The 16552-nt window shown below is 35.9% G+C and overlaps 1 protein-coding gene and 1 long non-coding RNA gene across 3 annotated transcripts in view; one reads left to right on the top strand and one right to left on the bottom strand.

The window, feature by feature from the left end:
* The window catches only part of LOC119776664, a 32158-nt gene that overhangs the window by 7023 nt on the left and 8583 nt on the right, over positions 1-16552 (top strand). Inside the window, exon 2 of the long non-coding RNA XR_005279807.1 lies at positions 15578-15740. This is a non-coding gene — a long non-coding RNA (uncharacterized LOC119776664). The remainder of the gene's footprint in view (positions 1-15577; positions 15741-16552) is intronic.
* LOC119776663 (ER membrane protein complex subunit 3) lies at positions 7987-15074 on the bottom strand. Of its 2 annotated transcripts, none has more exons than XM_038275216.1 (9): positions 14925-15074; positions 14414-14584; positions 14276-14333; positions 12231-12324; positions 9950-10054; positions 9752-9833; positions 9545-9624; positions 9378-9460; positions 7987-9293 (listed from the first exon to the last, which is right to left on the bottom strand). In XM_038275216.1, the coding sequence occupies exons 2-9, from the start codon at positions 14566-14568 to the stop codon at positions 9165-9167; spliced, it is 786 nt and encodes a 261-aa protein (XP_038131144.1). In that variant the 5' UTR covers positions 14569-14584; positions 14925-15074; the 3' UTR covers positions 7987-9164. The 2 variants fall into 2 exon arrangements, with proteins under 2 accessions (XP_038131144.1, XP_038131143.1); XM_038275215.1 differs by having other exon boundaries at positions 14788-15016.

The raw sequence follows: 16552 nt of genomic DNA, 5'->3' as shown, positions 1-16552 counted from the left end.
GGTTTAATGTTAACAAAGAAAACTGAATCTCTGTGTGATTTGCATCCTTGTAAGCCAGAAAACATTGTTATGATTTAAAGCAAAAGTTGAAGATGCATTGGTTTTAAAGAAAAAATTGCAGTTTGACTTACTGCCTCCCTAATCGACATATTAAAAACATGTTATCTTTACTGAGGAATTTTAGTAATCTACTTGCAATCGAATTCACTGTAGTGATGCCCGTCTACTGCAATCAGGTAAACTTCAGAGCCAGTTGTTTTCATTAAAGAAGGAAAAGTGGGAGCTATCTTTAGCTGTAATGAGCTCAATTAGGAGAAACATTGCAGAGTACAACATGGCTAGAAAAGGGAGAACAAAAAGCATTTCTAATAAGGGTTTATTAAGGCTTAATAAGAAAAAAAAGAAAACATGGCAGTGTTGCTCGACTTGAAACAGTATCCTGCACATATCACACCAAGAGTAAAAAAGGCTTTCTTGAAAGAGTTTTAAAACAGAATAATAGACAGAAGATATGACTAAAAGCATTCCTTATTAATCCAAAATACATAGAAGGCAAAATGGAAAACATATCTGGAAGAAAATCTTTGTGTATAGAAGGTCTATACGAAACATCTGGCACACATTTCAGTAACAAGAACATTCAGCTTGATGAAAGCATGAAAAAAGAAAAAGAAACAGAAGGAGTCCTGCAAGTAATTCTCTTTGGTTTAAATAATTCAATTGATGAACATTTATTTGATGACTCACTAATTAAACTGTGGTTCTTTTAGCACAATTTTTCATTCACTAAAGGGACTGGGTAGCTAAATGTAAATTTAACTCACTGAAAGAAACACTGCAAAACAGGAGCCAGCTTCAAATCTTAGTAATGACAGAACCTGATCCAAACTTTGGGAATTGCATTTTACCTTTTATGTTTAATGCATGGAAAAACACAAACAGTAATATTTCATAGTTAGCTAGAGGCAATTAGGGGGGGAAAAGGAGCCTTTTCACAATTTAATCTAATAAAAATCTCCTGGATTCAGTTACAAAATCTGACTGTCTGGATGAATGCGTTTACATTAAAATAGCATGTTTTTATATATTTTGATAGTGAAAAAATGTTTTGAATAGAATTTCTTATACCACCCTTTAATCTTTTCACTTAGGGCTGGATCTTCAAAAGTTATTCCTTTTTTGCCTTCATTATTTCGCTGATCATATGTTTATATGCTAAATTTTGGGAAAGGGGTATGGAAACCTAAATACTTATCACCCATAAAGGGATTTATGAAACCTGAAACTGATGATGGGAGCAGTTTTTATGTTTATTTACCATGTTTGAAAGATGAGTTCAAAATTCCATCCATGAGTCTCTGCAGTCATTATTGCCAGAAAGGAGGCACTGGTTTAATTAATATATTTGGACTGTCAGAAAAAACAACAGTAGAATACTAATGGGAAAACGTGTCTGCCCAGGACAGATTACTGAAGACAAACAATCTTTATGCATTTTAACCAAAACAAAAACTGCACTTGAAATGTTTGCATGTTTATACAAAATACAGAGGCAGTGGAAAATGCACTTATTCATCTGTCCATGTTCCTCTGTGCAAAGAAAGCATAGTTGTGTTGTATTAAATTATCATGTACCGGTACCTAGCTTGATTTGCAATAATTTTGCTCAAATGGGTGTCATGAGCAGTAGAAGCAGGTAAATGCAACTCCTAAGAACCTACATATCTGACCATGCCTCCTTCCTGGACTGTTGGTCAGATGGGAGACAGATAGTCACAGCTTTTCCTGCACTGAAAAAAAATTATGCAACCGTTTTTGGCATTTACTTAATCATATTTAGTAGACTTTAACACTATTGTTTGATGTAAGCAGGGTAGGACATAAAATAAATTGTGTTAAAGTAACTAAATATGATTTATTCATACCCTTCCTTGAATTGCATTATTTTTTTCAATGTGGTTTTTTTGATTGATATTTAAACTTTTAGCTTTAAATATTTTAATTTGTATTATATGTCATCAACATACTTATTTATAGAGTTCACAATTTATATTCATTATTATTGCTGTTATTTTTTTTTTAACTTTCTATAATTAAAATCTTTACTACCTCCAATGCCATGACATAAAAAGTGTAAGACCTAACAGAAAACTATAAAGTGTGATTCACACTTTATAGTTAAAAACAGAGTTCCCAGGGAAAACCACTCGTTACAAACTTTTTTAGGATTAAATAAGCAGCAATAAAGAGTTGAGCAAAAATACAATCCGAAGTTTACTTTTTTCTAAGAAAATTTTTCTATTTTTTTTTAATTACTTATAAAGAATAAATAAATCAGGACTAATATAACAAACTGTTTTCAATATTACAAACTACATAGCCGCAGATTCCCAGCCTGAGCAATCTGCATCAATATCAGAGGCCCAGAGTGGATGGGGACTCTGGGGCCATCTCCTACTCACAGTCTGAACAATCTGCATCTTTTTTAGAATTATAAAATGGGGACCAATGATAAGCGTTTTGTGAAAAAGCACAAACTTTGTGACAGAAACTGTAGAAGGTAGCAACATCTTTTCTCTTAAACATTTATATACATGTCGTTATAGTCCATATTTAAACATTCTAATTAAATGGTTCAGGAATAAAAAAATTTAAAAAACTTGTTATTCTCACTTGTCTCGTAATATGTGGAACTCAAACTGATGCAGGCATCCTTTTTTTTTTCTTTTTAAGGAAAAGGATCTGGAGCTAAAAGTTGAAGAAAAGGAGCAAACAACCCAGAGAAATCAGTCAGCAGTCACATGATAGATTGGGCTAAAAAAATTGAATCAACATTAGGTTTTTCTCGATTGAATATACCAGCCAGACCAAAGCAGTCAATAAATTTGAGCAGGAGGAATGTCCCTCTGCTTACACCACAATAGAACACATAAGTCAAAGCAGAAATTTGTCAGTGGTCACCATTTGTGTTTCTGTCATATAATGGCATCTGGAAGGACCAAAGCTAACGAGATTCAGCACAGCAGATGCAAAGTCATACTTAAGTCTTCATTGACTTAATAACGAACATTGCTGCGTATTCATACCCTTCCAAAATTTTGTGTAAGCGATAACAACATATGCTTGTTAATAAATGTCTAATTTATAAAGTAATACTTCACTAACATCTATTCTATATAACAATTATTTATGAATGAAGATGTGATTTAGAACAAGAATGCCATACAGGATATTTAAATCCTCAATAATATCCAAATTGAATGTATAAAATGGTTAAATGCTGCTAAATGTTTGAAACAGAGATTGTATTTAAAGTAGATGCTTTAAAACTACAAAGAAAACTTTTTTTTTTATGTTTGCACTAGTGATATAAAAAAGGTTCGCCCATTATCTATAATCAACACATTAACTACTCTTCTTTAAAATCTATAGAATTACACATTAATATTTAATTTGGTCATTTTTTCCCCGAATATTTCTTCTCTGAACCCTAAAGGCAGAAAAATTCAACACAATGCTAGAGCATATAGTGACATGTCTAAATACTTTTTAAAAATGCAGCTTTTTTGATTTTCCTTTTGTTATAGCTACATTGTGTTGTGCAAGAACATACGTATATACTAATGTGTAGTTTTGTATCCCCTCCTCTTTAGTTATGTCCTGTAAGCTGTTAAATTTCTTGTTTGAATTGTACTTTTGATTAATCATAAATTAATTGGAAAAAAAGTCCAGTGCATGTGCTAAAAGATGGTTCTCAGGAGTAATTTCCCAAAAATGCATATTTTACCATAATCTATATGTGTGAATACAAAACAAATACTTGTTGCTGTTTTCTCAATAGTAAGTTTGCATTAACAGTGACAGGTGTCACCATTTTACCAATGTACTGACTAACCTGTGCTTTCCCAGTTCACCTATTTCTGCATGCTTGTAACCTGCACTCTCAAACTTTTATGTGCACTTTGACAAAATACACCCTTGCTATTTGGCTGCAGTGCAAGTATTGTGACCAGATCCAGATCTACAGTGAGAAGACTAATAGAAGGGGAAAGCAAATGCTGCATCCCCCATGTAGTCCTAGAGCTCCCTCTGCTGGAGAACAGCTCTAAACGTCAGGGAAGGTTATCAGTGTCAGAATGCCAGCCAATAAATTGCTTGAATTCAATAGATCTAACTGGAGGAGTTCAAAAAGTTGATGCTTTTTAAAACAGGGAGCGATAATAATTTTATTAAAGGACCAAAAATATATTACCCAAAAATATACTGGAAACAGCAATATTACTGGTAAACATATTGACTTAACACAGGGAATTGAATTGAGCTGTCCTCATGTGGGAATACACAAAGCAATAATTGAATTACTATCGATCAATTGATTGATAGATTGATAGAAAATCAAATAGATCTAATTATCATGGAAATGTTAAATGGGTGTTCCATGTTATAAAAATAAACATTTCATCCCAAGATCTAATGCATAAAGATCAGACCATCTCCAAATCTGCTGCTCTTGCTTATGGATCTGCAGTACCACAGACACTGGTGGAGAGTTTCCAGAGTTGTTCCTCATATAAACTGTGTCCTGCATTAGTGAGTCCCTGCTTCTGCCTTTCCATCATCAACATACAGCCACAGAAATGCTCCAAATTAGGGAGTGTGCAATTCCTTCCAATTTTCTAGTTGTGTGAAACAAAAGGTAACAGATCGTTAAGTTAAAGAATTGCATATCAACTAAGATGTGTATGATACTATACATGATTTACATAGCATTTATGTGCTTCTTATTTCTAATGCAGTACTTTGCCACTTACAATACAGCCAATTATAGAAACCGCCATTAACAGCATGTGACTGAACCACTAAAATATGTTGGTCATGAATGATGAGGATACTTATCTCTAAGGCTGAGTGTAGCCACCCTACAGAAGAATCTTTACACTCATGTGTCAACGTCCTTTTTCTTTCTGTTATTTATTACCATAGAAGAGGGTTGGAAAATAAAGAGTCTGGTAAAAACAGAGCTCTACTTGTTAGCATCACTGTTTCCTTACTTCAAGCCTTGAATAGCAACCACATTTTTGCAAATAAGGTTGACATGTTTATTTATCTACAGCAAGGGTGGGCACTTCCGGTGCCTGGGGGCTGGTATCCTGTAATTTTTAGATCCATCCTTGGTCCAACACACCTTTATCAAACGGATGAGTTGCTTCCTCAGTATACAGGCAGTTCTACCAGAGTCCTCTCAAACATCTCTTGATTCAGGTGTGTTGAACCAAAGGCACATCTAAACGTTGCAGGATACAACCCTCAGGAACTGGAATTGCCCACCCCACATCTACAGCCTCATCCTACTCTGAGGAAAGGCTTAGATCCGCTGTAAGAACCTGCAGAATGCAACTAAATATGCTACATAAAACCCATAGAGGCTAACTTTTTGCCCCTAATTGCATCACTGAGGCCTGATGACGCAGCTCAACCCCACCCGAATCTCACAGCTGAAATCCGTTATTTTGCTTTTTTGGTGAAATCTGAACAACTGTTGTAGTTTGGTGAAGGCATCTCACTCCATTGTAACAAGTTGCTGCTAAGTTGGGTGCATTGTTTTCTTTTTTAGGCCTTGCTCTGTACAAACCTTGGAAAGAGTGAGTCCTATTAAGTCTAGAGTGTAAACACTTAGACCTGCCCACTTGCTAATAAATGCCTTTCAAAGTCACTTAAATAATGTTTTCTTCTATACTCTGATCCTGTGATGAATGACATAAAGAGCCCTGTGTTTGGATTGGTAACCAGCAGTATTAACAAGCAATAAGAGGTATTCCAAAAAATCGGTTTGTGAGTAAAAATTTCAAACGTGCTTCATGTAGCAGGAATAGAAGATTCAAATATTGTTCAATATGTTGAAGCACAGGCATATCAGCTGGAATTATTTGCGTAACATATACCTAAAATAACATTAAATATATATAATGTATTTAAAATAGACTGATCTAAAAAAAAAATAGCAGCACATTGTGAAATATGTTTTTTAATGACAGCTGTTTTTTCTTTCTTAACCCTTTACAGGGCTAGTTAGTTTTTTTGGTAAAATTGCTTTTAATTGAATCTAGCCATTCAGTAAGGTCACTTATGTGGCAGTAAACTTCTTTTTAGTGAAAAAGTAAAAAACTTAAAAGGCCAAGTTAAAGATGAAAGTGCCTGTATTACTATTAATGTTCTTAAAACCTTTTCATAACATGAGGACCCAAATTTGGGCCCTCAGCATTGCCCCAAGATGGTTTTTAGACCTGTAACATATTCTCTGGGGTCTTGCCTTTATTTTGATACCAAAACAATTAAAATAAATTCTGTAGTTCTTGAGAAATATTCAATTCATTTTGGGCATGTTATTTTCAAGCATATTTCTCGGCCTAGTGTCCAAGAGGTTAAGTTATGTTGTTACTAAGAAGATGGGTTTCCATCACTGTGTTTTTTCATGTATTTATTATAGTAGCCCTTCTTTTAACAAATCAGGACAAGTGATTATTTTACCATCAAAATATATGTTTTAAATGTTACAAAGGTAGTTGTTAAATGTTACAAAGGACTTGTCTTGCTTCCAATAATACTCTTAGCTTGATTTATTTTTAAAGCATTTAACTGAGACATATAAAGGTTTAATTTGATTAAAGTTGAATAACGAACAATCTTCACCTTATAGAGAGACAAGCAGAAGCAGAGGAGCATTTATTGTGCATTATGACTTGTAAATAGTGTATAACAAACATTTCACATCACTCAGATGGAAAACCTGTTTATAAGTTTACAATGTTTAACTTCAGTAATAGTGACTTATTCAGGCAGGAAAAAAGGAATGATAAAATTATTTGTTCAAAAAAACTCCTAATTAAATGTGTAGCTATAGATTATAAAGTAGGGGAAACAAATTAATCCAAAAAATGTGTAATGTACAAAATGCAAAGTAATGTAACAAAACAAACAAACCCTCTGCAACTGAAAACCTATTTCTACATCCAGACTGACTTTAACTGGTCCCAGATCTGCTTTGGAGGAAGACAAAGAACGCTCTACAATTAACAAATGGAGTGTTTCAAAAGTTTCTCATTTTAAAACTTGATACCTGTACATTTTTTTTTCTAGCTATGACATATTTGGAAATGGAAAGTCTTTATGCATGATGGGATACACATAAGGAAAGGGGGAAAAGAAGTAGTAAGGAAAATAAGGGGGGAAAAAATGGCAATTTCAATAAGTCCTTTCAGTGCTTCAAAATATTTCCTTACACTTAAAACAGCAAATTAAATGTGATTATAGCCTCCTGAGATCCAAAACAAAAAAAGGTTTTGCCATTTACATTTTTTTAAGTATTGAACCCAAGGAAATCTATGGAAAACTTTTCTTAAAAGCTACAATATTTAGGTTTAAGTGGTTCAAGTATTTAAGAATGTGTTTTATATTTGAAATTCAAAGTATTTAAATTATCTGAATTCCTAAAATAATCCATTTATAAGTTTCATTCTAATCCTGCTGTTCTAGATGCCCTGTGACTGAGCAACCTAAAGTCAAATTTTATGCCATATGTTGAATTATCTGCTCTTATTTCCCAGGTACTGGGCTGACCTGTACTCAGTCCAGGTTTTAGAAGGAAAAATGTCATGCCCGACACTGTAAATGGTTTATTTCAGTGAGACTTTACATTAGCTAAAAGCTGATCATGCAGTCTCACAAACTAGCCTCTTTTTTTTTTTTTATTATACTTTGCTATGATGATGGGTAATGAAACTCTCTTTTTAATGACCATCTTTTGCTTTTGTCCTGAGGTTGTACTCTATGGACCCTGGATCAGAGCCATCAGAACCGCCACATGTTCAGCCACTGCAAATATTCATTATGGTCTAATGATATGATTCTGGATTTATAAAGGCAACATCTGAGGGTTTTCAGACAACCGTTAAGATGTGCCTCTACCTTCCTGTTGCCTTTTTTCCCCCATTATTTCTAATGAAAGCTTTTGTTACCAGAAAGCTATTTGTTTTGCTTCAAACACTCAGATAAGGTTTGTAAACCCATCAGCTACACATCCATTTTCCATTTACAGATGCCAATGTCAGTAAGTTATACAGTCCTAGAATACACATTTTTATATAATGGCTCCTCAGGCTTTTTACTTAGTTGCAGAGCAGACTGCTTAAAAGCTGTTGCCTTCTTCTGCCTCATTTTATGTATGATCCACGTCTCAGTAAAACCGTTGCTGCATCATACCTGAAGAAAAATGGTTCAAAATAATCACTAGGAACTCGTCCTCTACGACACACTGGATAAAACTTGCTTTGAGAGGATTAAAACTTTGTGAATTTCCTAAATTCTACTTCAGATATTCACATTAACAGGGAAATGTCATTATCAACAGAAGACAATTAAAATGTTACATGATTTAAACAAAATGTTAATGAGGGGATTTCCATCATCCTGGAAATATGGGCAGCATATTTCAAGATTTAACGGGCGCAACAAAGGCCCGATGCCAAACCGCCTCCCAAGCACGACCCCCTAACTATGAAGAGTCACTCATAATGAAGTCTCACTCGCAGCTTTGGAGGGTACCTTGATAGAAGGTGGGGAGAAAATGAAACCAGTATTTTCTTTGTCAACACTGTGACACCCCATGTGCATGCCAGTAGCTACTGTTGATATGACATCAAACATTTGCTCCCTTCGTAAAAATACATTTATGCTGTCAAATAAAACTCTTTCAAAGAGGACCTTCCCATTAGGGATTAATGACATCTTTTTGCTTTTTCCTAACTTGTGATTTTCTGTCAGTATGACGAAAATGCAAAAAAACCAGTGGATCTTAAAGAGGGCTAGTGCTTAGGGGCCGGTTTAGGATTGGGCCACAGAGAGCTCATATGGAGCTCGCTTGAAGATCTAAAAATCAATGCCCTCCACAGAGGACAAAAAAAAAATAAAAACATGTGGGTCTCAGGAGGATAGATATGAGACTGCAAGAACCTACAGCATGTTTATGTTATTTTATGGACAGGAAAATGAATACTTAAACACATAATGACCATAGACTTGTAAACGTTGCACATCATGAAAAGACAAAAAAAAAAAAAAAAAGAAAAAACACAAATCCCTGCTATGACTAATTTCAGATCTGTTCATCAGAAGATGCCGCTTGGCAGCTCCTTGTTAAACATGCCATCAAAGTCCAGCTCCCTGCTCATCAGTTCGTCCTCCACACTCTCCAGGGCCCACTGGTGGTCAGTCAGCTCCAGGGCCTCCCACTCTGCCTACAATCAAATAAAAATAAAACACATAAAAAAACAGCCATTTCTCATTAAAGGATCTCATTATCATGGCAGTATGCTGCATACTTTGAAAGCTTTATTTGTATCAGCAGGCATGGCCATGGCAGCACCACTCATTTGCTCCTGCATGATTCTTGATTGGTCGGCACCTGGAGGGAATTCAGTGGCAGGGGGGAATGACGAATAATGGCTTGGTATGCAAAAGGTAATGATGCACCATCAACTACACTTACCGTTATCTTGACCCAATATCAATGAGTACATGCTTCTCAGTCCAAAGACATTTAGGAAATACCATGAGGCTGAGCTCACCCTGAAAAGGAAAAGAAATTTAGGAAAGGACACAGTCACAAGATCACACAATTCTTCAAATGTGTTTTCTATTTATATCAGAGAGAATGTTGCAGTAAAAGTTTGGATATCTTGTTTTATTTCTTTACCAGGAGGCATCTAGTGAGAGGAGCTCTATTCCTTGCTGCAACATGGGCTTAAATCGCAGGGTGAGAGGAAAGGGAACCTTTGCTGCAAAAAGAAAACAACCATTAGATTAAAACTTAATTAGCCTTTAATTAGCCTTTGAAATATTAACTTATTAGCACAGAAGTCAATATGTTAGCTTTGAACAGAAACACTATTACTTGTTACAAATCCTGAAAAGGTCCAGTTGATCCAGCCGCCGATGAGGATCATGGGAAGCACGTTGGTCACGTTACCTTTCATCATGTCTGTAAGCATGCTGGGGTCTGTAATAACACAGGGGAATTAGTCTATTCCAACACTAATAAAAAATGTTAAAACCAATACTCCACATTCAAACTCTTCTACACTTAGTCTGTAGAAGAGTTTAATCCACGTTTTAACTTTCGCTTTAAGCAAAATTCAATTTCCAATCAAAACAGAAAATAACACTGATTAGGTTTTAGAGAAAGGGAGGCTAATAGAAACTAAAACTTGGAAAAACACTGTTTAAGGCCAACATCCCTTTTTCAATATTTATCGATCTTAATACCCTTTAAAATAGTTTAAGAAAGCCGATATGAGCATTTCACCACAAAATACTTTCTTTATAAGATGCACACAAAACCTTAATTTCACATCAGTCTATTAGCATTCCTTGTTTATAGTTTTAGTTTGATAACTTTAATAAAACAACAAATCAAAAGACATTTTTTGCTAATAAAGGCAATCAAATAATGTCACCACATCATAACTATTACATTTTTTTTAAATTAGATTCAAAACCAAAATTTGCACAAAATCATGACAACACCCCGCTACCCAGGTGCATTGATTAACGCCGCGGTTCTCAAAGTGTGTGGCGCGACCCACTGGTGGGGAATTGAGACGTGACAGGTGGGGCGCGCCAAGTTCCGGTGTGTGTGTGTGTGTGACTATAAATGTAGAACGTGTGAGAGCAAACTGTCCTTATAGCTGTATGTTGCCGCTTTTTAGACCAATCAAACCCACAAAGTAATCATTACTAGTCTACATGCAGTCTAATTAAAAGAACATTAGATATGAGAAAAATTTCACCTGGAACTGAAGTGCCAAAATAATGATTGACGTGACGTCGGCATATTATTTGTAACGGAATAAACTTTCGCGCCCCAGTGTTGCCAACTCAGCGACTTTGTCGCTATATTTCAGACCCCTCCAGCGACTCTTTATCAAAAAAGCGACTAGCGACAAATCGAGGGACTTTTGGAGACTCTTACGTGAAAGCACGTATCGTTCCTTTTCTTGTCCTCCAGCGGCAGGTGCTGCCGTGGGGCGCCTCCTCTGTCCCCACCCCGTTCTCCCCCGCTATCACAGAAGTCCCTCTCAGCGCTGCAGTCAGAGACACAGCATGCAGACTGCAAATAAAGCGCACATGCGCCGGGATTGACGGCGCAGGTTGATCATAAATAACTGAATTTGAAATATTTTATCTTATCCAATTTTTATCTTATTGGAGCCACCACAGTGATCCCATGTATTAAGCAGCACCTCTCTTCCCTGAGTGGATTGTTTCAAAAATAATTCCCAAACAACAGTGCTCAGTATGCCTGGGTTATTATGGATCCATTCAATGCAGCAGGTTGGTATTTTGACATTTTATTGAATATTATACTCATATATTATACATTAATTTATTTCTGTTGTATGCTACTAGCTGGAATGGATTGTTGTCAAACTGATTTCTTTGTGTTTATTATGCATTGAAAAATAAAGTAAGTCTATTTTTTTCTATTCTGTCTGCAGCACCTGCTGATTTTAGGTCTGCTGAGGAGGACCAGTTTATTGACATGATGTCTGACTCCACCCTGAGGCTCAGGTTTAATGCTCAGACTCATAGTGAATTCTGGTTTGGAGTGGAGAGGGAGTATCCCCTCATCGGGCAGAGAGCTGTGTGCATTCTTCTTCCCTTTGCCACATCATATCTCTGTGAGATGGGCTTTTCAGCTGTTGCTTCACTGAAAACAAAATACAGATCTCAGCTGAACATTGAGCATGACCTGAGAGTGGTAGTATCAAGCCTGCAACTCCGTTTTGAGAAACTGTGCAATGCGAAACAGGCTCATTGCAGCCACTAATGCAGGGATAAATAGACCTGTCTTGCCAGATGGATTTCACTTCTTTTCTTTTTTTAACAGATTGCAGATTGGCACTTTAATTTTTTTCTATCTTTGAGCTTAATACAAATTTTGACACAGCTGCATTTTTGTTTTCTTTATTTTTGAGCTTGCTGTTATTCGATGTAGATAGTTTGTATTTAGATACTACTTGTTACTTCAATAAAATTGGAACATTTTAAGATTGTTGCATATTTCATAAGCATTGTGTTGGGGCGATGGGGACAGGCGGGGCTTGAAAATTCCCCCTTGTCCAAAGTGGGGAATGACAGAAAAAGTTTGAGAACCACTGGATTAACGGGTGTACCTGTCATGGGAGACGGTGGAACAACCTTCCTTTTGGTCTTCTTAAAAAATCCATCCTCTTGATTGTTAAAGTAAAATTTCCTCATCAAAAAAGACTAAAACAAAGAGAGGCCGTTAGTAAAACTGATTTTAACACAACAGACATGCTAAAGAACAGCAAAGTGTTTAACATAAACCAGTTTTTTATTTTATTTACATTTTTCCATTTTTAATAGCAAACTAGTAGCAATTTTCTTCCAAAAACTCAACTCCAGCTGAAAAAACCATAAAATCAAAGTCTTTAAGATCATAACAAATTAAGTTATGATCTTAAAGACTTTGAAAAATTTATTTAAGCAGATAAAACACAAAAAATACATTCTTACTCTAAACCTGTACCTGACAAAGGGAACACAGTTATTCCGTTATTATTATTTTTGCTTTATAAAAATACAGGTCTCAGAACCCATTAAAACAACAGAAAGAATCCAAACACATTTTGACTCCATATAAGCAGACACTGATACAAAATTACAAGTGATAATACTTCAAGCTGACCATTTATAACGACTAAAGAAAGTGAATTATCAGGGTTTGGTATGACTTCACAGCAGTGGAAACCTAGTGATCCTATCACATAAACTCTGTTGATCAGTATGGTTTAAATACCTTTCAAGTGAGTGACATTTCAGCACGTTATCTAAAAACAGCTTTCAATGTCAATTAAAGCCCTATTTTCATGGGATTAATCTTATCTATTGACCACATGTGTTTTTTAATAATTGTGAAGATTGTTTGTGCTGTTATTCCTGTGAAAACCGACCATATCAGTCATTTTCAAAGTAAAAAATTTTCTGACAAATAACCTACTATATATATTGCTGAATCCCAGTTTCCGCGATAGTACCTATCGAATTTGAATAGGCATTTCTGTAAATTGGACAGTAATGGGAGGGGGGGGGGGGGGGGGTGATCTGAGGTCCCCTGGCCAGCAAAACCTTAATGCGTTTATATGAGATTATAAAGAAAAAGCTTGAAGAGAAGCAGCAATATCAGATGCAAATGGTGACTTTAACGCGACAAGATCTAAGAATTACAACAGATTTTTATAAACCATTCCACAGTCATTGATGGGGCAGTATTTAATCAAAACATACTGTACCTTCCCTATTATTTTACTCATTAACATTTATTACAATTCTTAGCCTCATAGACAGAGTAGTCAACAAACACAACTCTATCAAAATGACTGTGGCTCTGCTTTTTTTTTTTATAAACATTAAAAGGGCCCTTTGAATACTTTTTTGTTGCATCTTTTTACAATTCGGTTAATTCAGTCAAATGAAAGACATTTTTATTTTTTTGACACCAGGACAGAAGTGAAAAATTCAACACCAACAGTCACACACAAACGCGGACATCTGGTTACAAGTGGTTTCCATAATTTACAGCACCTCAGCTTAAGTAAACAAGTGTGTGCAGCAACACACAGCCCTCAGCTGGTTTTATGCAGTACGCAGTGCTTTAACATCATATCCATGAGATATATGTACATTTAAATTGTAAATTTAAGCAAAAAAAAGTATATGTAGTAGGGGTAATTAATTATTTACGTGGGGTCCCCATATAATCCTTAACTAATGCAAATAGAGTTTAAGTTAAAAAGACTATATAGATTATGCAGATGATCAGCCCAGAATCCAGCAAGTGTTTCTCTTTTTCATTTTTTTACTTCAGACATTTAAATAATTTAGAGCTGCACTCATAATAATGTGTTTAATAATGAAATGGAGGAAACAATCCTATATAATTATGAGAATTACAACAGATATTGTTAGGCATGTGGAATAGGCATTTCTGAAAATAAACAGAACCTGTAAAATAATTGGAATCTAGTCGTCCCAAAAAATGACTTGAGAGAATCGATTGATCACAGATTAAATTTATTTTCAGATGTCCAACAGCTGTTAACTATATATTTGTATTTACTGACATAAATAGCAGGACAATACTTTTCTTTGAGGAAAATCTAAATATTTAAACATATTTAGAAGACTTAAGACTTACCTGTTTAGGAATGTATTTTCCATTTTCTCTGAGAATTCTGCTTCGAATAAGAACCTGGCTGGATTTTTAAAGCACAAAAACAGAAATGAATGAAATCCAAATGAAGCTTTGTAATAATTGTGTACTCAGCCTTCTTACCTGTCTGAAACCTGCTCTAATGTCAACTTTTTGTCACTCTGTAGAAGAATAGACACATAATGCCGAATCACGCCGACAAGAAAGGTGATGAAGACAATAGGTAGAACCACCCAGAGTCTGATGTTGGAGTCTAACAGAAGCTCAGGTTCGGCCATTCTGTCTGCAGGATGACTGAAACAGGGTAGAATATACAGGCTGTCAGGGAGCGACAAAACTGACTGGTTAGCATTATGTGCTTTCTGATAACCTCTTAATTTAACCCGAAAGAAGACAATCAACCAGCATATGAACATCAGAGAGAAGCTACATCAGACTTCGTTAAAACAGACACTTAAAACAAGCTAACAGTATGCTAACGTTAGCTAGCAGGCTACCTGCTTCCTGATGTCCGTCACGGAGGGTGGGAACCACCAAGTCGGCCTGAAGAGGCGACCCCCACTTTGAATTTCAATCCCGCAAAGCTAAAGACACAACACATCCGATGTATGATATTAATAAATATAACAGGTACCTTTATAAACCGGCGTTAACTGCGCTAAAAGCAGCAACTGAGGAGAAGAACCAATTTCTTCTTCTGCCGCAGCCTGTCAACGGAATACCCCGTACCAGAACTGCAGCGCCACCCGGCGGTCATGGAGGCAAAGATACCCGTGTGGCTGCTTGAGAAATCTTTATGTTATGAGGAACACATGGTCTGAGGTGTGAAAAGTTCTTTATAGGTATAGATACCCGTGCAAAGGAAATACAACAACAACAACAACAACAACAACAAAAAGCCAATAAAAGTAAAAGTACCAGCTGAACTCCTTTACTTAAGTAAAGGTAAAAAGCACATTGTACTTATAGAAGTGTATGAAATGTTGGGTTAAATGATACAAAATCAAGTTGTTGGGTGATGTAATTATTTCTGGCGACCTGACACCTCTGCAAATAATTAAATGATAGATACAACTCTTTATCCTTAATAATAAATAATGTTGAAATACTTATTTCAACAATAAATTTAACATATACACACACCTAGTCTGAACAGGGCTTAGCATCTGCACAGATAGATTTGCAACGTTGATACTGGTGTTTAGAAAAAAAAAAGGCTTTTGAACTCAGTATTTTTAGATTCATATTTAAAACCTATTTTACTTTCTTTGTTTTCTGACTATACAGGAATGGAATTGACACAGAAGGGGGCAGCATTGAAAAAGGCAGCAGATTGTGAGGGCGAAATACCAGAGCAGGAGAGAAGGCTTAGTGTCACCTGCTGTGTCACAAGCAGTTCCCCATAGAGGAGGCTCTTCTGCGTCACCAGTGGCTCTCTGACCTCCACAAGGTGAGGATATCAAACAGCAGGAGATAAATGTGCAACAAACTATAAATATTCCGCTCGCTCCCATCTGTTCAAGACTTAAAGCTGGATTAGTGTATTTTTTCAGAAAACAGTGCTTCATATTCTTTTCTGCAATTCAACCCGTAAAACCTTCTTTCATTTTAGTAAAACCTAGAATCCAGAAATCTTCCAGGCAATCACCAACTCCTGTGGTATATGTGATAGTTAAGCTTCATATGTAGTTTGGATTTTGACCCTGCTTTGTTTCTGTCACCAAGTATCAAAGGAGGCTATGAATAGCCTGTAAAACATAGACCTAATGAGTCATAGCATCATGAATAAAGTGTTGCCAGCAGTGGGCTGACAGGAAGGCAAAAGTCTCTAAAAATGGCATTAAAATGTAAAATGTTTACACAATCAGTACTTACAGTGCTCTTTTACATTTTTTCTAAATATATGACACCTTTGACATTATCGTCTGTTGCTGTGCCCATGCTGTTTGTGTCCTCTAATAACTGTCTCCCACAGGTCTCATTAGGGTAAAAAGACACATGCCTGGGCTTTAAAGCAAGCTCATATGTCTTCCCATCCTAGGATCCCATCTGAGAGGCATGGATGGATGCTTTACTGAGACAGAGAGAGCAGTAGTTGAAAAATGACTCATGCTGATCTATTTCTCTGTTAGATAGATCTGTTCCTTCTATCATAACATTTCTTTATCCCCAAATGTAGGTAAAATTAGGATTTTGGATGAAGTATGGTTTATGGTTTGTGTAAATGTTGATTTCATTTCAATAACTGCCTTACCTTAAGGT

The sequence above is a fragment of the Cyprinodon tularosa genome, unplaced genomic scaffold (genome assembly GCF_016077235.1).
Source record: "Cyprinodon tularosa strain WSP-4 unplaced genomic scaffold, ASM1607723v1 ctg95, whole genome shotgun sequence".
Lineage (NCBI taxonomy): Eukaryota > Metazoa > Chordata > Actinopteri > Cyprinodontiformes > Cyprinodontidae > Cyprinodon > Cyprinodon tularosa.
This window is presented reverse-complemented; position numbering and strand designations above follow the sequence as displayed.